The sequence below is a fragment of the Rattus norvegicus genome, chromosome 9, assembly GCF_036323735.1.
Source record: "Rattus norvegicus strain BN/NHsdMcwi chromosome 9, GRCr8, whole genome shotgun sequence".
In the NCBI taxonomy this organism is placed as follows: Eukaryota; Metazoa; Chordata; class Mammalia; order Rodentia; family Muridae; genus Rattus; species Rattus norvegicus.
Genome location: NC_086027.1, coordinates 81,701,099 through 81,726,104, shown reverse-complemented (window position 1 = coordinate 81,726,104; position 25,006 = coordinate 81,701,099). Strand labels below are relative to the sequence as shown.

General features: G+C 47.4%; 1 protein-coding gene across 7 annotated transcripts in view; it reads right to left on the bottom strand.

Moving 5' to 3' along the window:
- The window catches only part of Smarcal1 (Swi/SNF related matrix associated, actin dependent regulator of chromatin, subfamily a-like 1), a 45,961-nt gene that overhangs the window by 9,302 nt on the left and 11,653 nt on the right, over nucleotides 1–25,006 (bottom strand). For all 7 annotated transcript variants that reach the window (XM_039083662.2, NM_001108222.1, XM_039083659.2 and 4 more), the window contains 8 exons: nucleotides 23,090–23,276; nucleotides 21,400–21,550; nucleotides 19,911–20,069; nucleotides 17,409–17,474; nucleotides 9,695–9,835; nucleotides 7,295–7,510; nucleotides 3,895–3,965; nucleotides 1,181–1,283 (listed from right to left, as the gene is read on the bottom strand). In XM_039083662.2, the coding sequence (XP_038939590.1) occupies nucleotides 1,181–1,283; nucleotides 3,895–3,965; nucleotides 7,295–7,510; nucleotides 9,695–9,835; nucleotides 17,409–17,474; nucleotides 19,911–20,069; nucleotides 21,400–21,550; nucleotides 23,090–23,276 (1,094 nt within the window). The remainder of the gene's footprint in view (nucleotides 1–1,180; nucleotides 1,284–3,894; nucleotides 3,966–7,294; nucleotides 7,511–9,694; nucleotides 9,836–17,408; nucleotides 17,475–19,910; nucleotides 20,070–21,399; nucleotides 21,551–23,089; nucleotides 23,277–25,006) is intronic.

The window sequence follows — 25,006 nt, the reverse complement described above, 5'->3', positions numbered from 1 at the left end:
TCTTGGACCTTCTGTTCACAGGTAAACACTGCCCGATTAGCTGAACCACAGACTGTAGGTCACTCTAATAAATCCTCTTTTTATATATGAAAGAATCATTCTATAAGTTCTGTTACTCTAAAGAACCCTAACTAATACAGACCTGCACTAAATTCACGACAAGGCCTCTGGGGACTGAAGGAGGGGAATGAAATTAGATTACTAACTGGGGCCCAAGTAGTTTATTACTTAAAAACCAGGGGCTGGGAGGATGGTGCAGTGGTGAAGAGCACGTTCCTGCTCCTGCAGAGGAACAGAGTTCAGTGCTCAGCTCCCACGATGGGCGGCTCACAACTGCCCATAATTCTAGGCTCCAGGGGACCTGATGTCTTTGGCCTCCACAGGCACCCACACCCATACATGTAACTAAAAATCAAAAAAACACCTAGGACTGGTACACAGCCTGTCTGAGCCAGAGTGAGTTCAGACACATCTCAGTAACTCAGCAAGACCTTGTCTTAAAAGAAAATGTACAGAGGCCTGGACTGTAGCTCAGCGGTCTATCACATGCAGTGCCCAAGAGACCCTGGATTCAACCTTCAGTACCACAAAGATTAAGCAAATCTTTTTAAAAAAAGAAAGAAAAAGCTAAGTCTTGACATAAACACAGTGACTTTTCCTTATTCAGCCCGAGTGAAAGATTGACAGGTGTTGGATTTTACTCTATATTCCTTAAACACTGTAGAAGTGCAAGTAATAAGGAAGATGAAGGGAATTCATGATCCTAAACTAAAGCAAAGGTCAAGAGAGAGTGAAAATACAGTGTGCCACATTTAGTGAATGTCCTCGGAGCGCCCTCCACCTCGGAGCGCCCTCCGGATAGCTTTTGCTCACTTTACCAAGATCCATCAAATGGTACTGAAAAGCCAGACACCACGTACAACTTAAAAAGCTCCTGGTAACAGTGAGGTCCACTGTATTATGAATGCAGAGAATGGAAGTGTCCCAGGACACTTAAAGGCTCCTGTTTACAGTAGGAGGATGACCGAGTGCCCTGTGTGTGAGGACGCTTGACCCCATCTTCAGCAAGGTTTCTAGAAACCATGGCCTCACTTCTTTACATAGTCTTGACCCAATGCTGTCCAGAAGAGCTTGACACACAAACGGTAGAGACTGAGACCCCCCCAAACTTCAGACTTACCTTCCTCTCAAGTTCCTTAGCAATCGCATCCAGAAGCACCTTATGGTGTGCAAACACTAGAAACTTCTCTCGCCCGCTCTCCAGAAGGTCCAGGATATATTCGCTATATTTGCAATAACAAAGCAGTTCAAACATCCAGCTGTAGTTAATTCCCACCAAGTACGTAAGAACCTACAAGGCACCTGCCCTCTCCTGAGACTTATCTTTCCCTTTACTCACGGCAGGTCAGACGGACAGGAAAAGGAGGTAAACCATCTTCTGACATGTTTAGAAGGGGTTTTACACTCTAGTCATTTTACATACAAACTGAATTCTCTGTGAGCAAGAGCTCTGTCTCTGGTATGCTGCTATGTGGAATTCACGCCATGTAGATTGCTGAAATCATCAGCTTTCATGGGAGTTGCATTACCAACTTAATCTGGTTTTACTTCAAACCAAAAAGATTAGGTTAAACGATTCTCTCCACAAATCCCTGTAAGCTCAACGTTGAGAAATAAGTGATAACTGAGAAAAGACATTTAGGGGTGACTCCCCTCTTGCCTTCTACTGAGACCACAGCTGGCAGAGCCCACGGTTATGTCAGTGCTAATGGAGGTTTTCCCAGACATGGGAATGTGGTGGGAGGACCCTCTTGCTCGATCACCCATTAATTTAACTTCTCTTTCCACTAGGTATGTTTGCTTGTTTTCAATGGTTTATTAATTTAATGCATCTGAGTGTTTGCCTACATGTATGTGTACACACATGCGTGCAGTGCCCACAAAGGCCAGAAAAGGGTGTCAGATCGATCCTCTGGAAATGGGGACTGTGAGGAGTTCCATGGTGCTAGGAGGGAATCTGGGTTCTCTGCAAGGACAGTGAGTGCTTCTAATCACTGTGCCATCATCTCTCCAGCCCCAACTGTGGTTTTTCCTAACTTCATACTGTTTTTATCTACAAACGTTAGGTCTGAAAGGCAGGGCCATTGCTAGGAACCTCCAGGGTAAGGAGTCACTCTGTCAGCTCTGTCCCCTTGGATTAAGTTGACCTGTGCAGGTAACTACTGCTCGCTTTTTGGGACACCAGAGCCTTCACCAGGCCATGCTCACCCTTTCTAGGGAAAGGGCTTGTCTAGGCAGAGTAGACAAGGCTCTCCTTGGGAAGGGCAGGTCTCAACAGAGTCTATGATAAAGGCAGGGCTACAAACACAAGCAGACTGTCCTGTAAACATCTAAAAATTATTTCCAAACAAAATGACATCTGACCAAAGTGTCAAATCAGACTTCAATTCGTAACCAGTGTATTAACAGGATCTAATTATCCTGAGAGACATAAAATTTGCCATGATATGAGTGGAAGTTTATTGCCACAGCACTGAAAAACCACAGAGTCACAAAACCAGCTTGGTCACCTCATAAAAACCCTCTGGCCTCAATTTTCCTAATGACCCTTTCCCCTACAGGCCTGACACAGCTAACTGCTCTGCTCATTTCAAGTTTCTCTTGTCATTCCCAGAATGGACATGTTTGCCTGCTACAATGTAGTTGTCTGTTTCACTGAAAGACGCCCATTAAAAGGAAAACACACAGCAGCAAAAACAGAGAAGCAGCAGAGAGTAGAGGCAATCAGGTTTTTAGGATCCACAATCTAATTTTGACTCCTTAGATGCCTGTGACTTGGGGTCTTGCATGAGACTTAATTAGTATCAACACTCAGATTTCACAAAGAGGCTCCAGGTGTGAAATACATTGAGGTAAAAATTGTTTAGAATCAATACAGTGCTACACATTTATGGTGGGATTTGAGAAGGTATTTGTCAGGCACGGCCCAGGCTTATGAGGTAGCAAGAAGGTTCGACTTAAGCTTGGGATATGGTTCCGTGCAGGGCACTTGGATGTGTTTCCATGCAGCGTGCTTGCTCTGTACAGGGTTTTGGGTCTGAGCTCTGACGATGCAAAAAACAAACCCAAACCCAACACCAACCAGTCAACACATGAGAATGTGTTTAATGGTCACATTTAAAATTCTAGGGGAAATGAATAGTTGTGGACCTAATAACTGAAGAGAGGCACCCCACCGACCCTGGAGGGACTGAGGCAAAGGGCTGTCCCCTTGTCATCTGATACGCAGCAGAACATCAGAAATAGGTCCGCAGGGTCAATCAGAGACAGAGGATTGGCCAGAGCGTCTGGGAGGGAGTGAAAGCACCAAGCAGGTTACGGTCTCTATACACAGCTCGCGGTCTCACAGTCAGCACTACTCGCTCACATGAAATCCACTTTCACTGTGCGTGGACCGTGTGCTCTACTATCCCACCACACAACACGAGTGTCAAGCAATTAAAACTCAGGCAACGTGCACATTGTCAAGATTGCCTCAAGTTTCAATGGCAGTGAGGGTGTGCATGTGTGTGCATGTATGAAGGCCAGGGGCAATGTCAGGCATCTTCCTTAGTCTTCCTAATGACCTCAGTCCAAAGGTCTCCTACTGAGCCTAGGATCACTGAGCAGGGCCAGCAAGCTGCAGGCATCAGTCTAGTCTGTCTGTCTCCCCACAGCTGGGATTACAGATCTGTGCCATGGCCTGGCTCTCTTTACAGGCGCTGGGATGCAAACTCGGGTCCTCATGCTTGGGTGGCAAGCTCTGCGCTCGCTGAGCCAGCTCTGTATCCCATCCCATAATCACTGCTTTTAAACATGCGCCACAGCAAAAGGGGACCCTCGGTGACTACTTACATGACACATGGGATTTTAGCTTCTGCTGTTCTGTTGAAGAAGACAAGGAGAGCTTCCTTCTGCTGCTGTTTCTGTGGAGAGAGAACAGGAGTTTAACAGCCCACTCTTGGTGCTCTGGAATAAGCTGTCCCAACTGGAGATTTCCTGAACTTTCCCCCATCTTAGCGACTACTCTATTCTAGCACATTTTTTTTTTTTTTTTTTTCCGGAGCTGGGGACCGAACCCAGGGCCTTGCTAGGGCCTTGCTCCTGCTAGGCAAGCGCTCTACCACTGAGCTAAATCCCCAACCCCTATTCTAGCACATTTAAAAACTATTACTCATGTAATAGTTTCCAATTCTTGTTTTAACAACTGCAATTCTTGTTTTAAAGTACATATATTAGGCTGGAGAGATGGCTCAATAGCAAATAACATTGGCTATTCTTCTATAGGACCTGGGTTCAATTCTCACCACTCAAGTGGTGGTTCATAGGCGCCTGTACCTCCAGTCTCAGGAAATCTCACACCCTCTCCTAGCCTCCACAGGCACAGGCTCACGGAGTACACAGGTATACATGCAGACAAATCCCCCATACATATAAAATAAAATAATGAGGGGTAGCAAGGATGGAGCCCTGGCTCAGCAGTTCAGAGTACTTGTGCAGGCAGAGGACCCCACTTCCAGTCCCAGCACACATCACAGCCATCCATAACTCAGGTTATAGTGTATCCAATATTCTCTTCTGATCCCTTTGGGCATCAAGTATGCACATGGTACACAGATACCCATATACACAAAACACGCATGCATAAAAATTTAAGAAAAAATCTAATAAGATTAAAAAAAACCTCATTTGCTTGTTGTATGTATTATATATATATATCTAGTTATATTTTACATATTTTATTTTATAACAGAAAGTTATAGGCAGATAAAATATTTTTTATATAGAATGCCCATATATAGGGTGTGTCCTTTGACTTGCACTTGTATGCTGTAGCATGTTATTGCCCCCATATACATGCATAATACCTTAACATACAAATGTTACATGCAAAAATATGTGAAATCGAAGATAATTACTTTAATAGAATGGTAAAAAAGATAACAACACTACTTATATTATGGCCATGCAGGATTCGGTGAGACAAGTATGTTGTAACTCAGAAGTGAGGACTGCTATGCGGAAGGGCTCACCGCTCAGCGGAGCAGGGTAAAGTGAAGCACGAGGTGGCTTTAGTTGTTGCACTTCTAATAGAAACTGTTTCTCAGGAGCTCAAGTATCTGGGCTTGGAGCCTGACAGTGGGAGTCAGTAGCTGACACATAAATAAAGCACCACGCCCAGAAGTCACAGTGCCACACACTATTCTACACAGCACACATCTACTGTATTATTGACACCACTGTATTTTCTCTTTCTGCAGAGCAGGGGATCAAACCCAGGAACCTGTCCGTGTTAAGCAAGTCCAGCACCGACCTCATCCTCAGCCACAATACATTTCAATGTGGGAGAAGTCAATAGTTTTATCCTTAAAAAGAAAAGAAAAAATTTCCCAAACCGAGTAGAAATCATAGTATCCATTAATGGTCTCAACTGGTTTCTAGCTATGGGCAAGGGATTTTTAAACAACTTGCATTCTTTGATTCTGAGTCCTAGACTCTTATTAAAATAGATACACTGGGGTTTTCAGATTTCTGTTCAGTGGACAGAGAGAGGTTTGACTGGATCGCCAAGTGACAAGGGAGAAGGGATGCTGTCCCTGGGGCTGCATGGACCTGCTTCGTTTTCTTGTTTCTCTGCTGATCAGAAGCAGCTTTAGATAAAGGACCCTTATAACCAGCTTTCCTCAGTGAGAGCAGCGTTCATTGTAACAGATTCTAATAAATGGCTGCTCTCCTTTTGCTTTACACACAAAGGTTAGAATAACGTCTTCTGGATGGAACGCTGTGAAAGAACAAAGAACCAGCCCCTGACAGACAGGCCAGTAGGGTACCTGCAGGCTGAGAGGTACCTGGGACTGAAACTAACAGTAACAAGGGGACTTCCTGCAAAGCCACAAGTCTCCTTAACTGACTAACTGGGCAAACATGGTTGGTTACTCATGGACTACGGGGTTTTGCAACTGGTGGGGCTTTGACTGTGATCACCCAGTCCCCTGCTGGCCACTGCTGCTTCTCCTTCCTGAATGAAGCTGAACACTGGTTTCCGTGAGGACTTCAGGGGCTGGACAGCAAATCAGGTGCTGGACTGAGAAGGGCTCTGGGCTCTCGGCTGGATGCTCTAGGAACTTTACCGCAGCTCAGACTTCACTTACGTCATTTCACAGTGAGACCCTGTCTGAAAGCAAGCTATGGGCTGGGGTGAGCTCAGTGGTAAAGCACATTCACCATGAGCAAGGCATCCTCCCCCACAACAGCAACAAAAAAGGGAAGATAATATGTAAGATTTACAAAGTTTCTACTTACTGAATTTTATTTGTAGAAATCAGAGGAAGACCACCAAAACTAAGTTTTAGTGACACAGAACCCTGTGATACCAAATTACAGCTTAGAGCACCACTGTTCTAGCTAGACATGGTCGCAAACACCTGCTACCTTAGCCGCCAAGAGGCAGAGGCAGGAGGGCTGTAAGTTGGAGACTGGGCTGGGCTACAAGCAAGACCTTGTGCCAAGAGAAAAACCAAACCACAGCACCACAACAAAAGAACGTGGTCCGCGCTGTCCACATCAGTGGAAAACTCTATGCAGGGACCTCTCCCTTTCTCTGGGCATTCTGGGTACATTACACGCAATTCAGCACCCACTAAATATGGAACCACAATCCACCAGGGCTTCCTCTTTCCTGCCCAATTTCTTCAAAGTTCCTGGTCAATCTTGCTTCTCCCTCCGTAAGCAACACTAAAAGCATCTCTCATTTTATCTCTGGTCATTTCGTGTCACGTTGGAGAGTCTGGAATCATAGCAGAGTCTGACTGCCTTTGTTTGGGGGACTATCAGGGGCCCAAATGTAAAAATTATAAATGGCTGTGTATTTTTTTGTTAGTCAAGATTATAAGGCTTTTATCTGTAAAGGCAGAAATAGAGCGGATATAGAGTTCTCCATAGCCTGACACCGAATAAGAGCATGGACTAAAAGCAGCCAGCAGAGCGTTGTGTGCTGTTCTAAGGTAAAAGGCAGGAGAGCTGCACTCAAGCTCAGCTTTGTGAGCCTTTGACTCTGAATACCGATCCCGGCTTAAGACAACCCGAGATACCCAGCGCAAGCCGACACCGGCACTCTCACACGCTCAGATCTTCTAGCTCAGGGAGGCAGAAGAGACAACAGCAAGCCAGGTGCAGAGAACTCCACACCACAGACACAGAGCAGCTTTCAGGAGGACAGCATGGCTGTGCCCGCCCACTCACGGCCCACACTCACAGTTTTGTCCTTGGTCATTTCTTTGGCTGCTGCATCCAGGGCTGCCTTAGCCCTGGTGCTGATCCGACCAGGGTTGACCACCACCATCTTGCGTTGCTTGGCTGGAAGCTGGGAAAGGACATCAGATTTGAGCCGCCGCAGCATGACTGCCTCCTCCAGCAGCAGCTTCAGCTCACCCAGGTTGGAGGAGCCCGAGTAGTCCCAGCCCCAAGGGAGCTGAAGAGAAAAGAGGAGATGTCTGTTAGCCTGGGAGCTCCAGACGGCATAGCTGAAACCAGAGCAAAGTTTTGGGATGCCTAGGCTATCCCTCAAAGCATGGTCCTTTTCTCTCTCAGAGAGTTAGGGAAAAGCCCTGGCTGGGTATAGCTGAGTGGCAGTACAGCAGTCGCCTGGCATTGTAAGGCCTTGGGTTTGAACCCACCACAGCAATCTTCAATCAATCATCAATTAATCAATCACATCCTACCTTCCCTAGCAATCTTAGAAATAGGACTGATTTCTACGCAGAACCCATGGAGCACGAGGCCTCTTCTGCTCTGCAGTCACAGCTCAGTGTCTTCCTACCATGAGCCACCAGGTGAGGAGCTGGGCTTGCTCACTTCAGAGGAGTCAGAGGGCGGAGAGCAATGCTGGAGACAGGGTAAGGGTCTGCTAGACCGAGGGGATGGTCACGGGAGAGAGATAAACTGGCCCAGTGCTCACCCTTCCTCCCTTCCTTCCTCCCCTCCTTCCTTCCTCCCTTCTTTTCTTCCTTCCTTCCTTCTTTTCTTCCTTCCTTCCTCCCTCCGTCCCTTTCGACAGCCACTAGTTACTAGAGGAGTTTGGCACAGGCTGCTTTCTCTAGTGAGGGCTCTCAGTGCATAAATCTAGGGGGTGGGGAAACAGCTTGCCCTCTAGGATGTACTTTAAAACAATCTTGTGAAGGCATGCAAGTATCATAATTAATTTGGATAGCTTTCCCCCAAGTTTAATATTCTTTTTTCATTTCTTTTCTTTTTTTGGAGCTGGGGACCAAACCCAGGGCTTTGCGCTTGCTAGGCAAGCGCTCTACCACTGAGCTAAATCCCCAACCCCCCAAGTTTAATATTCTTACCTCTTAATCTTATAGGTTAACATTGAATAACACCAACACTTTTAACCTGGAATAATCGCATTCTAACGAGGTCTCAAGCAGTAGCTGGGTGGTAAGGAGGGTATAAAGAAAACACAGACACTGTCTATGCCTGCAACTGAGGTGAGGAAAGTCGAGTGGGAAGGAAAGTAAGCCAGACTTGAGGACAGTGCCTTAGGGTGTCAGACACTGGAGATGGAGGACAGGACAATCAAATTTGAGGATGGTACCTCAGAGTGTCAGACACTGGGGACGGAGGATGGGACCATCAGAGTCAGAATAATGAACCCCACCTTCAGTCCTCCCAGTTCATCTACAGACTAGCTCGTTGAGGGAGGAGTCCTGCTCAGAAAGCAGGTCATTTGCAGACAGGGCTGAGGTAAGCATCATTCAAAAAGGAATAAACAATCTACTCTGGAAACAATCACGAGGAGTGAGCTGCTAGCTGTGTTAATGAAATATGTGGCTTTTAAGCATTCAACAACCACCTAACAAAACAGTCTGCCATTAACCCTGCAAAGCACTGTAATTTACATTAGATGTACTTTGTGAGTAAATGGAAATGTTTCTTAATATCTAAAGGTTTCCTATTTTAAAAGTAGATTTAGAATGTGGGAAGCAATCGTGAATTCACATAGCAGGGATTCTCACTCACAGATTGCCATTTCGCCCAAGTATCAGTGTCTCTGAGGCAAATAGGGACTCGGTATATTTGCTATTTGATCTTAAAACAAATTCCTAAGGTCTGAGTTGGCGAGGGTTTACAAACGGTGATAATGACTGCATAGCATTTCTGCTTCAGTACTCTAGGCCATCCTTGGAGAGCTGAAGTTGTGCAGACGGCAGGCTTGGAGTCATAACCTGAGGGTTGGTTTGCAGATCAGGGACAACTGTCCCCTGGGAGTTACTACTTATGAGCACAAGCTCACAGACTAGCCCCTCCCAAGACAGCTTGTAATCTTGCTTCATTCTAGCACTCCAAGGTTCTCTGAGGTCAGCCTGCCGTCTTGCTCCGTTCTATGTGCTCCAAGGTTCTCTCATTATTTCATCTGCTTTCTTGGCCCTGCCTATGCTGGTCCCTCTAACCTGCCTCAGTGCCTTTTCTGGAGCTGCTTCTGGCTTGGGTTTTCCTTCTGCAGCCCCAGCTGAGCCTTGCTCAGGACCTGTGAGCTGGACGCAGACAGCACCACTCAGAGCCCTTCACATCTGCGGAGTAACTCCTGGGACCTTCCCTAAGAGAAAAGTGTCAACGTGAGGGTAAGGGGGCATAGAGACAGGAGGATGAATACCCGCTTGGCATCACAGTAGCGCAGTCCGAAAGCATGAAACTGAGGGAAGAAGGTTGGCTTGACAGCAATGATCTGTGTGTAGAGCTCTGCAGGCCTCGACATGGCAGGTGTGCCCGACAGCAGGATCACCCTCTTGGCAACCTAAAGACAAAACAGCCAAAGATGTTCTCAACACCGTGGGGGGAAAGGGACTTCTATTCCTGTGAGGGATTCCCTAATACGAAATATCAAAAGTGCCACAATGAGGCGGGAACTGGGTGTCCCTACCTCCACCCCAGGAACAGCAAAATCCCCAAGGCTGCAGCGGCTCCACCTTCTACTCTCTGGGCTCTCACTGCTGTTCTCAACTTTATATATTTATTTTTCTGAGTGTGAGCATAAGGTCTCGCCAGTGGACACCAGATGGTCACTGGACTCGCTGCAGCTGCAGCTACAGATAACTGTGGACAGACAAGTGGGAACAAATGCACTTCTTTGGGAACAGCAGCAAGCATTCTTCTCTACTGTCCAGCCCGCTCTCACCTTTAAACATGTCAGATCTTTCCTTTACCAAAGATGGCGAAGACAAGCCTCACTCTAGAACCGAGTGGTCTTTAAATCAAGGCACTCTAGCTAAAGAAGACAACATGTGTTGCAAAAATCAGTCTGCTGATATGAGCAGTTAGGTGTCAACTGCCATTCCTCAGTCCACCTAGCTGCTGTCACAGCACTTCCCCTCCTGAACTCCCTGGACCACTCTCGCTAGCCCCCTGAGATTGTGAAGGCTGCTCCTGGTTGCCGATGTGACTACATCTGGAATTAACTAAAACCCAAATGGTTGGGCACACCTATGAGGGATTTTTTTTTTTCTTAAAATCAATCATTTGAAGTGGGAGAACCCACTTTTAATCCAGATCTTTGAGATCTACTAATCTGGGCTACCCTTTCTGCTTGTAGCATCCATAAAGAAGATAGAAGGAGGAAGCTTCCTCTCTCTTTGCCTGCTTGCCCTTACTTTCTCTAGCAAGTCCATTCCTTCAGTGGCGTTACAGCCTACTTTTCCGGGATTCTGGGGTGTACTGAACAGCAGCTGAGACATCCAGCCTCATGGACTGAACAACTACTGGATTCTTGGACCTTCCGTTGGAACACAGCCATTGTTGGACTAGCCGAGCCACAGCCTGTAAGCCACTCTAATAAATCACACACACACACACACACACACACACACACACACACACACACGCACGCACGCACGCACGCACGCACGCACACGCACACACGCACACACACACACACGCACACACACACACACGCACACGCACACACACGCACACGCACACACGTTTCACTCTAAAATTCTGCTCCCCTACAGATCCCGGGCTGATACAGAGATTATGGTGGGCTTGTGCTCCTACTTACTCGCTGTAGCACTTTGCGTCTGGCACAAAGTAGGTAATCAATCAATGTACATTACATGCTGAGAAAAATTCAGAGGAAAGCTAGTTAGTGCTGCGGGGAACATGAAGTAAGCACAAGGGATCCAGCTTTGGAGCAGAGCAGAGGAGAGATCAATAGGCCTGAATTTCCTGCAGATTTCTGAAATTCAAGTTAAATTTACCATAAAGACTCTGTTAGTACCAAGAGGAAATGACAGTGACAGTCTGTGTAGAAGCTTCTATCTAGTGTTTTACGTGTGTGTGTGTGTATGTGTGTGTGTGTGTACACACGTTCATTATACACATGTGTGATATGTGCATGGGGGCCGAGGTCCACGCCATGTGTTTTTGTCAATCACTGTACCTCATTTTTGGAGTCAGGGTCTTTATCCACCTGGCTAAGCTGGCTGGCCCATGGGCTTTAGCAACCTGCCTGACTCTGCTCAAACCCAGTGCGAGGGATCCAGATTCAAGTCTCCACGCTGGGGCAGGAGGCATTTGACTCACTGTTTTTGTTTTGTTTTGTTTTTAATTTTTATTAGGGAAAAAAGTCTTCACTAACATCACTTCATTTCAAGACTCAAGCTCATTTCGTAATTACTGAGGACTTTAGATGATGAGACCCAGCTCCGCTGACCAAGCAGCCTGGGTGTGCAGCGGCCTGGGTCTGCAGCAGCCTGGGTGTGCAGCAGTCTGGGTGTGCAGCAGCCTGCTCGGCAGGGGGCAGGAGGGAACTAAACAGCTGGAGAACCAATGGGGAAGACTGGGGATCTCTACTTCCCTGACTCAGGCCTGACAGAGGCCATCACACCCAGATCACACACCTCTTAGAGGGCGGGAAAGAGTGGATCAAGAGGAGACTGTAGCATCACGTCTGCGAGGTGAAATTCACGCAGCTTTGGAAGAGACTCCACAGTGGAGCTCGGCTGCCTGGAAACCGCTTGTTAACCTTGAGTTAATGGCAGGAATACAAGGCAGCCACATGAACTGGATGTCCAAAGGGAAGAAGGTAGTAAAGTGGAGAGGTTGACTCCTAAAGACAATAAGAGTGTAATCATGGGAAGAAAGAGGAGCCCTCATAAATATGCAATACATATAATTCTCGAAATGCACTTCTGCCCTCGCAGTCCTGCCCATGCCTACTCCCACTCTGATTGCAGAGCTGTGAATGTCTCCGGCTGTGATTTTCCTTAGTTCAATTTCTGAGGCCTATAATTTCCTGCCCAGTTTAAGGCAGGCTCATTGATAGAACAATGGGCATCCTGAATGACGTCTGTAGCATCTCTGTGGCTTTAGTCTACCCCAGGAAAGTAGCAGCAGAACAAAAAAACAAAAAACAAAGGTGGAGATGAAAAGTTTCATGAACAGGAGAAACCCGCCATCATCCTGAACCCACTCCCAGGGCAGCTGTGTCTGCCTAGGATGGAGCCTGGGCCAAGCTAGGGTGAGCCAACAGTGAGTTCTCTCATGCACTTCCAAGGCTGGACCGTGGGAGAAGGATAGAGGGGATGAAAAGCAGAGGCTTTTTGCAGGGGTTGCTTTTTTAACCCTGCACCCCTTCTGTGCCTCAAGAAAAGACAGTTACTTCAGTGTTGTACATAAAAACCTCTGTTTGGGTTTGAATCCAAAGAGAAGAGAGGATACCCAACTTGGCAGACTTATACAACGGCATGCTACGTGCAAGAATGAGGTGGTTCTTTGGAATGACATAGCATGATTTTCAAGATGCACAATCCAGGGGAATTGATAGATATAAAGCCGTGGTTGTTATAAAACGAGGTGTGGGGAACGAATGAAATCCCGAGTGAGTGTGCTTTGCAGACAGGAGCATGGCCATGCCAAGGATCGCAGTGCCACACACACCAAGGGCAAAGCCTTCTCTGGCTTAGGCTCAGGGAAATGGGAGAGCTGTGCCCCTGTCCAAGTGCCATGTTAAGAATATTGGCCTTTAGCTAAAACCAGTGTGGCAGAAACCATTAATCATCCATGCTTCCTCCAAACGCCTGCAATCTGAGAATGCTCCCTCCAGAGATGTCCTACTGAGGAGTCAGCCCCCCTCCTCCTGCAGCTGCTTCCTCATTCAGTGGTGTATAATAGATGCACTGAGTCTGCGGGCTGCTAGCGTGCACCCACCCAATCACAGCTTTTCAGTAGGAATGTCTGCGTGCCTTCGCTCTCAACAACGGCATAGGTCAGCGCCAAAGCTGGACAGGTTGGAGCAGCTGGATATGGTGGCGCACAGCTGTGATCTAGGCACTCGGGAGGCAGAGGCAAAAAAACGAGGAGTTCAAGGCCAGCCTGGGCTACACAATGCTCTGTCTCAGAAAGGAAGGAAGAAGAAACAGTGACAAAGCAGGAGCTGTGGAACACTCTACAGAGAAGAAAGCACACACTTCGACTTTCTTACAGAAGTAAGCATGAATCTGATGGCTGTTAGGTATCCCTGAGGGACAGGAAAGAGGAAAGATCCAAAGATGGGAGAAAAAGACAAGTTTTGTTTTCTAAACTGTAGTGTATTTTTTGTAAACGTAATCATCTATTATTTAAAAAGAAAAGAAAACAAGCACAAAAAGCCCCAGATATTTAGCTGACTTCTCATTTAGCCAATTATTGTAGTGGGGACTGGTGTCCTATACCTGTGCCTGGAAGATATAGGCAGGAAGATCAGGAGTCCAAGGCCACTCCTGGCCTCTGATACACAAGACTCTGCCAAAGACAAAACCAACAAACAACAAAACTACACTCAGGAAAAGGGAAACATTCACTGGGGAAGACGCTGGGATGTTGGTGGCTTTCCTCCTTAAAAGTGGAGGTGGAGCTGGAGAGAAGGCTCAGTGGTTAAGAGCACTGGCTGCTCGTCCAAAAAATCTGGGTTTGAGTCCAGCAACCACACGGTAGCGCTCAACCTAGTCCAAGGGACTCTGACGCCATCTTCTAATCTGATGCCATCTTTTGGCCCCCATGGGTACCAGACAGGAGAGCGATGCAGAGCCACACGTGTAAGCAAAACACCCAGACACACAAAATACAACCTAAAACTAAAGATAAATAAATTTTGCTATTTGACTCAGCATCCAAACATTTAATGTAAACAACTAAACAAAACCCACTCTACATGTTGAAGAGGAATTCGAATCACCATTTGGAGGAAAAGAGCCACCACTTAGACGACACACGAGGAAACAGTGACACTTGGTCAGAAGGAAACTGACCCAGTAGTTCTGCTTGTAGGGACCAATCCAGCAAGAACACATTATAACAGGATGTTCATTTACACGAAGAACTATTTCTAACAGCCAACTGCCTGCTGATGGAGGTTAATCATTCGAGATGATCTTGCCCCATTACTGACCTGTTAGAAAAAGTGGTTTCAGGAGATTTTAACTTTGCTCCTCGATTGTTTTCTATCTTGCCTATTTTTACAAATTTATATATAAAAATAGAGTCATTTTTTCTTGGTATTAGCTTTGTAGGCACAGTACTGTGGGGAAGAAAGAAAGAAGGCTTATTCCTAGGGACAGTGACACCAGTTTCTTATGACACTGACTACTGTCACCATGCACAGAAGCTATGTCTTTAGGCTGAAGATGTAGCTCAGTTGGTGCCAGTCTAACATACTCACACACACACACACACACACACACACACACACACACGCATGCATAATATACACATATATATACACATACATACAACCTTGCATTCAACCCTAACACTACATCAAAGCAAATAGGTATTGTGGTATATATCTGAAATGCTAGAACTCTGGAGGCAGAGGCCGGAGGATCAAAAGTTCAAGGCCAGCCTCAACTGCATAGCAAGTTTGAAGCCAAACAGCTGGGTGTGGTAGGAACTTGCCTGGTTCAGCGCTGGAGAGGTGAGGCAGGGGGATCAAGAACACAAGAACATACAGAGTTGGAGGACAACCTGTGATTCTGTTTCAATCAAATAACAACAACAACAACAAAAATAGAAAACAAAACAAACAAACAAACAAAAAACCCTGCTCTCATTCCACCATCTGCTTGTATACTAAAATCTAATTGCCTCTTGATGCATTTGCTGAAAATATCTGGTATTGAGGACTGAACCCAGGCCAAGAATATATTCCCAAGACCCTGCGTATTCCTAAGGAAAAATCAAGGGCCATTGTCTTATTTCAAAAGCATCTAGATTCAGTTCTTAGGGATTTGAGATCACTGCTTCTTTATGGGGGTTAACGGGCTAGGATGCGGGTCAGGAGCGACTCGTTCTCTACAGGCTGCGACAGGGAGTAACAACTGGAGGTCAGCTCAGCTGTCACACTCAGGAGGTGACAGTGCTGGGAGAGGCCAAGAACACTGCTAAATATCCCAGCATGCACGCCTCTGCCCCACAGCATGGGTAGCAGGGCTGGATCTGAGGATACAGCAGAGAAGAGAAGGGTGCTAACAGACTGGCACAGGGAAGCCCTCACTCCTCCCCCGCCCCACCCCGCCGGTTCACTACAAAGCACTAGGGGGAGTCAGTGTTTCAGAAGAGCTCAAGACACCTTCATGAATAGCAGCCATATTCACTCAGTCCTACTCTGCAGATGCAAAGTACCATCTAGTAGTTAGCAGTTTAAAGTCATTTTTAGAACATCACCCTGAAACAGACCCACGGTATTAAAGATGTGTAAGCTGCTTCCGGAAGTCTGGCCACAGACACTCATTTCAGACCCCACTGTGAGGCCCCATGTGCCAACCCAGGCAACAAAACCAAAGTGGCTGCTAACAAGATGTCATATCAGAACTTAAATACATGATTACTCTACTGTTCAATTTCTTTTGTCTAAACAACCAGAGGTAGAGATTTCATTGTGCTGACGCCGTAATACTGGAACCATGGTACCAAGATGTATTAATATTTTTCTAAGGACAGCATATTAAAGTTTTCCCCTAGACAGGTCACCGCCCTGGGATGATATTTCATTTACGTGTGGCCAGAAGTGGATACTGATATATAGAAGTTTATAATGGAGTCAAGCATTAAGTTAAAGACTTATATTTTTGATCTGGAGCATATAACATAACCTTGACTTATGGCTACTTTAAAAATTTTAAACCTTGAAATTACTTCTTAGACAGTTGTGGAAAGGTGGGAAAATTAATTTTCAGACGGTGAACTTGGCTAGCATTTAGTGCATCTGCTTTCCTTGGTTCACATAAAAACAAAAGCTTGCTTTAGGCAGTACATGCTGTGGTTTTATTTTTGTTTGTTTGTTTACATATTTAAGACAGAGTCTCTATGTAGGTGTCCTGGGACTACGTGGATCTGCCTGGCATTTGCCTCCCAAGTGCTGATAGTGAAGGTATGAACCACAAGCCTCAGCTAGTGCTGTGGTTTCCAAAGCTCGCACACAACCCAGGCTGTTTAAACAGAATGCTCTGCTTGCTCAGTCCACGCCAAGTAGCCGTTCTCCCAGAGTCATCTGTGAGTGGCGTCTCACTTGCCATTAGAAAGCGCTGTTGTGGGGCTGGGGATTTAGCTCAGTGGTAGAGCGCTTGCCTAGGAAGCGCAAGGCCCTGGGTTCGGTCCCCAGCTCCGAAAAAAAGAACCAAAAAAAAAAAAAGAAAGCAAGCAAGTGCTGCTGCTGTTCCCCTACTTCCTAACCTTGGGGGGGAAGTGGCATTTTGGGGCTTATCTCTGAGGAGTATGGCATAGAACACAGGAAACGACAAGGACAGGACTGCATCAGAACGTGTATGGAGAAAGACTTGACCCTGCTCTCAGGCCTCCTGTTGCCTGCTCAGAAGCAGAACACACAGCGGCAGTCTGTGTGTTCAGGAATAGGGAGGGGCAGGCCTGAGAACAGAAGGGAGAAAAGCTGGCCTTCGGATTAACTGCAGCCCCTGGACAGTGTAAAAGGGATCCAGCAGCTTACCAGACAAGCCTCAGCTTTGCCTGAGGTTATTCTCTGACACCCATACCTGGCCTGGTTCCGCCCTTAGATAACACACCACGCCTTGACACCTTTGCCACTACAAGAGAAGCACTTTCTCCTGAGCTGTTTGGTTATAACTGTCACAGGCTTCTTGTGCTGGCAGAAGCCAAGGAGAAGACTTGGGGTCCCTTCCCATCTGAGTCTGGGACCCTCAGGAAGACCTGATTCGTGGCAGCATGTGAACAAGCACATAGCCCAAGGACAGACACTCAGTGTCAACACTGTGCCCTGCCCATAGCTCACTGGCCTGGCCACATCTGTTTGGCCAGCGTACCCCGAGCCTGAGCAAGAGTCGGGCTAAGGCCCCATGTCTCCTCTCGGCCACACTTACCTTTAGGATAGGCACAGCTGCTCGGCATCGGGCAGTCTTGATGTTTTTGAGGAAGTGCGATTCATCCTGCAACGAACAACCATGTGGGTGAACACGGGCAGTCCTTGATCTATGACGGCCCACTGACTGAAGTCTGGCTCGGTATCTGCCATGAGGATGCCTCGCTTGGCCCACTGCTGTTTAAGGAGATGGAGTAGTACACTGAGAAGGACCCAGACTCGGGCAGCTTCTTCACTATACACTGGGTAAGTTATTATCTCTTTCTCTAGGGCAGTTTTCCACCTGGAAAGGTGGTTAGTTAATACTTGTCCCAATGTGCCCACTAGCCACGTAGGTGGATAAAGCCCCGAGAGCTGACTTGCCACCTTGTGGCAAACACCTCACAACTGGCCATTAGTCAGGTATGTGAAGACCCACTACGTGCTCTCGAATGGTGTCAAGCTCTGCGGTCTGGCACTGCTCTTGGCCTCTGCAGAGCAGCCGGAATGGCAGATGAGATACACTGGCAGCAAACAGACAGTTATGCCACCACAGCCATGCACACAAAGCACTGTGGGAACTGAGAAACAAAAAACAGACTGATCCCTGTCCTCTGGGGGACCGTTGTGTCGAAAATATAGCATTTGATGGATTTACAGTTAACATTCTGTAAGTAAACAAACATAAAATTTGCCGTATTTTCTAAAGACAAAGGAATCAAGAGCATATTCCTTCCCAGGAGGCATAGTCCGGTTGCTTGCTGAATGACTCTGAGCCACTGAATGGCCTCTCTATGGTATCCGTTTCTCTACCCATAAAATAGATATAACACTATCAGATATAATGGATGTAAGTGTATCTGCTTGCTATGTCTAAATAAGCTAACACAGGGGCAGCCCTCAAAGCCATCCTGCCCCCTAACGAGTATCCCCTGTACCAGGGGCTACTAGTGACCCTCCCTCTGTCCCTGGAAGAATCTATAAGCTTCCAACTTGCTCCATCTCAGCAGTGGTTAAAAGGCAGGGAGGCTTCAAAGACACAGTGGACAGAGTGAGGTGACTGCCCCCAGTTGTCAAGACAGCATCCCCCAGATGGCTGGGCTGCTACATTCATGATCCTGATTCATGATAAGACCTCACAAAAGTCAAGAGAAAGACATTCATAGAGAGAAGTTGCAGAAATGTGTCAGGCATGAGAGGGAATTGGCCCTTTTAAGCTCAGGTTAAAAAAAAAGAAACCCCTGCCAGAATAAACCATAGGCAGAGGCTCGAGACAAGAAGCCCCATCCGAAATGCGTGCTTCTCAGAGCTGCCACTTTGTCCCTTGGTGCCGTGAAGCCAGGAGATGGCAGGCTGTTTGCTTCATCTGAGGACAAAGCAACACGAGTGGCAAGCGACTTGCCTCAATCTCAAAGCTGGCTGAGTGATGAGCCAGGGACGGAAACACACGAACTCTGAGGCCACGGAGTTTCAGCCAAGGGTTCTCCCACGTGCTTGTTCTGCGGCTGTGGGAAAGGATGGATGTGCTACACTGTCGGGAGTGAATTAAGGGCAGTGCCGCTTGGGAGCACAGGTGAGAGCAGTGGCTCTATGTGGAACACCTAATGCAAGGGAACGGTCAGGAAAGACAGCCATCACTCCACATCCTGGAGCCACCATGACCATCCTGGGATATTTGTTCTAATATTCCAGTTCACTGGAATGCTGGCATCCTTTTAAACCACACATGAATTTGTGCCAAGCCCAACATGACTCCCCAACAGACACAGATTACCAAAATAGCTTTGATAAAATGCGTGTTCTCTTTGCATACGCTAAGAACACAGGGTGGTTCTCATGTCCAGTATGCACTAAACATTTCCTGGGGTCTGCAACCAGGTCTTCTCCCTCCCTGCTCTGAGCTCCTGCCGTGTTTGCATTTAGAACCACGTCTACATAGTCTATACTGACAGCTGGCTGGCTACCAAGTCTTCCCAGATGGTCATGGAGTCTGAAGATGAAAAGGAAAGTCAGTGCCTGAAAAGCGGCACCATCAGATCTGGAGGAAGGTGACGACATCTTTAAAAACTGACTTTCTTTTAGCAGGGATAGGGGTGTGTCCTTATACCAGGCAGAAGAGAATTATTGACTGCTGAACTGTACGGCTCAGCCACACTGACATGGTGGTACCAGTGCAGGCGCACACCATTCCTGACACAGCCATAGTCCCTGCAACCCAGAATGGCCTGGTGCACACACTCTGACCTCCATCCCTAGTCTCCCGATGTGGGAGGGATGGACGAGAACCCTTTGAACAGACTCATCCCACCTGTTTAAAACCTTCCTCAGGAAACTCTGGTACACAGGCATAAGAGCTGCTCAGGAAGGGAATTAAAAAATCATCCTCTATAAGAGAAAGGCAGCGAGTTCTAACACCCCTTTTCCCCCAAACCCAGAGAGGATCGAAAAGGCCACAACTTCCTAAATTTGTGGAGACCTTCAGTGTCTAAAGAGACAAATACTTCAGGGCTCTGCCGTTACTTACAATAATGACGACTTTGAAAGGGGTTTTTAGCTGCTTCTCCAACTTGCTCAGAAGGTCAAAGCTGACAATGTTGACCAAGCCAGCTGTTAGGCGGCCCTTCCCAGTCACCACCACGTTGATGTCCTCTGGGCTAAGTGATGGAAGCCATCGCAGAAAGGCCTGCAGGGGAGGGGACAGTGCGGTTAAACAGGCGGTGATTCTAGTCAACCCATCAACAGCACTGGGGGACGTGTTGGGGCAAGTTTACCATTCCCAGAAGACTTGGTCCCTCTCCACATCCTCCTGCATCTGGCACACTCTGGCCACCTCTACCTGCCTCTAGCCCACCCTCCCTTTTTACTTTCCTGTCAGGACTCTCTCCCATGAGCAGCCACTTCCCCCTCTGTGGTTCCCCCTCTGGGATCTCTAGATGTTCCGGTTAGAGAAGAATGTAGTTCTTTCTAAGGACGGTGTGCTTGCTGAGCACGATCTAAGGACGGTGTGCTTGCTGAGCACGATCTAAGGACGGTGTGCTTGCTGAGCACGATCTAAGGACGGTGTGCTTGCTGAGCACGATGAAAACACTTATGTCGATATTTCCTCAAAGCCACCCACCGTCCTCCACAGTGGATCACTAGATAAACCAGGTGTGTGGGAGCCTTAGGAAGGCCAGGGTATCTCCACAGGGAGGCCCCAGCACTTAGGTGCCCCCTCCCCTGCTCAGGATTGCTATGTCCTGACATCACTTCTCTAGTCTTGGTCCTGGTTATAAGCAGCAATCTGATTCTTTCTGGACTTTCTGAGGGAAATCTAGTGCCTACAGATACATAGTGACACTTTCTACAGGTAGTGGCAGGATCCAGGCCTCACCAGTGGCAGGTTGGGGTGCATCCCCTGCACTGTGACTCTGGAACCTTAAGAAGAGCTCAATCCGTGACGAAACTGGACACACCAGCATCATAAGCCATAGGCTTGGAAATGAGCTGGGCCTTCCTTCACTGGATTTGCTTAAAGGGATTGAATTATTCAGTGTTCACATGAGGCCTCCATCTATTAGGTCATCCAAACATACTATGCACACCACTCTAGGGCAAACAAAACACTGAGAAGTCAGGAAGCTGCCTCCTTAGGAGGCAAAGCCTTGACCTTGGGACTTCTGCTTGTTTATCTGAAAAGTGGGTCTTTGAGTATTGTGTCCCAGGATTTGGAGAGACAAAGGAAATAAAGACATTGTAGGAATCCGGTGCAGGGTAGATAGAAAGTCTTATTTACAACAGCACGGAGGTACGGTATCTGATGAGGGGCTGGCAAGAGGTCTCTAAGCTAGCGACTGGCTTTCCTCCCTGTGGGAATAACATGATTCCTCGTCCTCAGGGACCAGCTTATTTTTCTGCTGGTCTTTGACCCACATCTAGACCTTTAACCATCCCAGGGCTTGCCTTGACATTATTATTCTGATGCTCTAGCCCTAAGGAGGCCCTTTCCCAATGATTCCCAAGCAAGAACTAACCTGCTCCCAGGTGAAGCGCACAGAGGAAGGCACAACCACCAGCAGTGGCCATTCCTTTCGGTAAAAAGCTGCTATGCAGATGGCTTGGATGGTCTTCCCTAGGCCCATGTCATCGGCAAGTAGCAGGCGGCCTCTTTTTGATATGGCAAAGCTGCACGCAGACAGACAGGGTAAGGTGGGTATCACTACATGGCGGCATCCTGTTCATCTTAGTTAACCTGCCACCCCACAACCCCACAACCCCACAGAGCTGAGGGCCCCCCTATGCTGGCTGCTGTACTGCCCAGAATGGGTCCTGCCTACAGCAAGACTTTTCCAGAAAGGCCAGGGCACGAGCCATTTAGGGGACAGAGTAAGGGGAGAGTGGGGGGCCGGATAGGAACAACGCAGACCGTCAGTACACTGGCGGGGGATGGAGATAGACCACCAGAGAGAAACTGCAGTGGGAAAACTCGGCCCGACCTGGGCACAGGGGGTCTGGGGGACAGGGAGCCCATGATGCAACATCTGCATCCAAGGATTTGATCTCCATTGAGAAATGTGCCCAGGATGGACAGAAGAGTCTGGGGAGTTAGAAACACAGCATCTGAAGACCACGCTACATGCTAAGGAGCAGGGTGGCGGCGGCAGTGACCGAAGCTACTGGCAAAAAGGACAGATGGCGAGAGCCTGAGGGCATGGCTTTGTTTTGGCTGCGCACCTCAAACACTTAAGTCTGTAGATAAAGGTGGAGTCTATCACCAGACAGGCCTGGACTAGAGTCTCACCTCTCAGGAGCAGTGCCTCCTGATGCACTCCCAAGCGAGACCGTGAGACTGGAGTAAAGGCTACCTGCCCCAGAGAAAGGGAGGAGCAGGAGACAAAGCACTTTTGTTGGTGCTTGGCAGCTTCCTAAATAGTATGACCATCATCTCTCCAAAGGGAGGGAAGTAACGAGAGTGGAAATGATGGTGAATGTCTGTGCCATCAGACATCCGGTCCCCTCTGCCAAACTCCGGGCCTCTTTGTCTAATTTGTGAAAAACTGTTGCTGGCTCCGAAACCTAGTAATGAGCTGGCGAACAGTTCTTTTTCTTTCCTTCTTAGACAGCAAAAACCAAAGAGAGCAGTCTCTTCTAATCAGCTTATGGGTACTATATGGACTTCAGCTGCCCTTGGCCTTTTTGGTACTGGTTTCCCAAGGTGCACCAACTGAGGAGCTCTCTGGCCACCAGAGGCCAGCATGCCAAGGCCCAGCAGCACATAGGCCAATGGGTATCCCTATCCTCTCAGCAGCCACAAGCAGCAGCTCCCCTTTCTACAGCCTAGAAACAGCACTTAAGTCTATGCTGTGCTAAACCATGGGACACCAGCCACAAGCCCCTGAACTGAACCTGGCAGAGACAAGCTGAGGTACAGGCTAAGAAGAAAGCAGAGAGCTTACTGGGAAACCCTGGGTCTCTTGTTCCTGCACTGAGAAATCTCTTTCCTTCAGCTGATGTGAACTGGGTTTCTGTACCTGTGCAATCTGAAGTCCTGGCTAACTCACGGACTGTGAAATCAAGGGTAACAACGGGCTTGGGTGACAGCAACCTGGCTCTGACGCCTAGATGCTTCAGACATGTATGTGAGGTATTCACAGACGAGTGCGAACTCCACCTGTGCCAAGGGAGGTCAAGTGAGAGAGAACACGAGGAAGAGCAGGAATCTACCTAACTCCCTCTCTCTGAAAGGGCATGAGGTTAGACACAAGCTTGGCATCCACTCCAGAAAGGTCAGCTTCTGGCACATCTGCTTTCGATTGGAGAGACGTTTTCTCCAGCTGAGATGCAAATGCCAGGGTCAAGGTCTTGGGCAGAGGGTCCAGCTGGACTTGCTTGAGCTCACGGGACCTTGCAACTGGAAAGAAAAAAGAGAGGTGTTTGAGCAAGAACGCTCAAGTGCACGGGGAAGGAAAAAGGGAAAGGAATCAGTAAGAGGCATTCTGCTATACGCCATCTTATCAAGAGGGTTAAATACAGAACATTCTACTAGCTGAGCATTGGAACAGACAACAGTCAGTGTCCCCTCTCTCTGGCCCCCAGTTCCTAGAGATATGAGGGTACTCAGTTACAGAAAAGTGGTCTGGCAGACTACACAAGGCTGGAAAGACCTATTCCATGCTTACGATTTTTTTCAACCTAATTTTTATCTTTACAGCTCCATTCAAATACAAAGATCCATATCTATTAAAGTAGCATACCACTAAAAGTCAGCTCAGAAAGACCCTAAAAGAGCACGACTTCAAAACAATGATTCTAGTCTTAGTTTCATTCTTAGGGCTTCACTGGGGGAAGAGAGAACTCTTAAGTCACCTTCTGTCAACAAGCAGAAGAAACACTGTACTCTTCAGAGAGAAGCCCCTAGGTGTTCCCAGGTTAGACTGGTAGAGAGTAGTGCTACCGAGAAACCAGATCAGGAAGCAGAGTCCCCACATGGGTCACAGACCAAGAAAAACACACTTCCGATCTTGTTTCATATGAAGGAAACCCTCTCCGCCTGAGAAAGTATTTTAGCTGCCATCTCTAGGGAAGCAGGTAAAGTGTGTGTGTGTGTGTGTGTGTGTGTGTGTGTGTGTGCGCGCGCGCATGCACATGAGTGTGCAAAGAGAAAAGAGCTTGTTGTGCAAGTGTTGGAACCAGAGTTTGAGTACCCAGAACCCATGTTTTTGCCAAATGCATGAGTCTATAATCCCAGGGCTGCTCCAGGATGATGGGAGGCAAACACAGGAGAATCCTCAGGAGCTCCTGGACCAGCTTCCTTCATAAACGCAGTAGAAAAACACAAGGAGAACCCACATCAAAGACAGAAACGGGGGTGGGGGGGCTGAGGTTTCCCTCTGACCTCCACACATATGCTACAGCACCTGGATGGCTACACACACACACACACACACACACACACACACACACACACAAATAAAAGAAAATGCAGTGTACCCATTACTCTAAAGGTGATTGTGCATGATCTAGTCTCTAAAGCAGGAGTTAGTGAGCAAAGGCGGGTTTTAGTGATTTGTGGTTTTTTTTATAACTTATACAACACACCCAGGCCATTGATTATGGATGGTCCACTGCTACTCTTCGACAACGGCAGAATAGACCAGCTCAAACTAGGGCTACGTGGTCCAAAGGCCTAAGTGTTAGTCACACACACACACACACATATACATACATACATACATACATACATACATACATACATATATATATACACACATACATATATGTATTATTTTACTGGTAAAATTATGGTTCTCTTTAATATAGAGGCAGTCATGATCAGCTGTTTCTTAATAGCTAAGGGTATTCCAAAAGTTCTGGACTACTCCCAGTTGATTACCAGGGCACACACCGATGTGTCCGGAGACGGCCGTGTCATTTGCCGCTATCTTCCACTGCTTGTTATTTTCAGCTTATTTAAATCATTTGTTGCCCTTCACTGCATGAGTATCAGGTGCTAGGGAGATGGATCAGCAGGTAGAGGTGCTCAACTGGAAACCTGCATGCAGTCCCTGGAACCCACAAGGCAGAAAAGTCTGACTCACAACCGGTGTGTCCTCTGATCATATGTATGCTGTGTGCTATGGC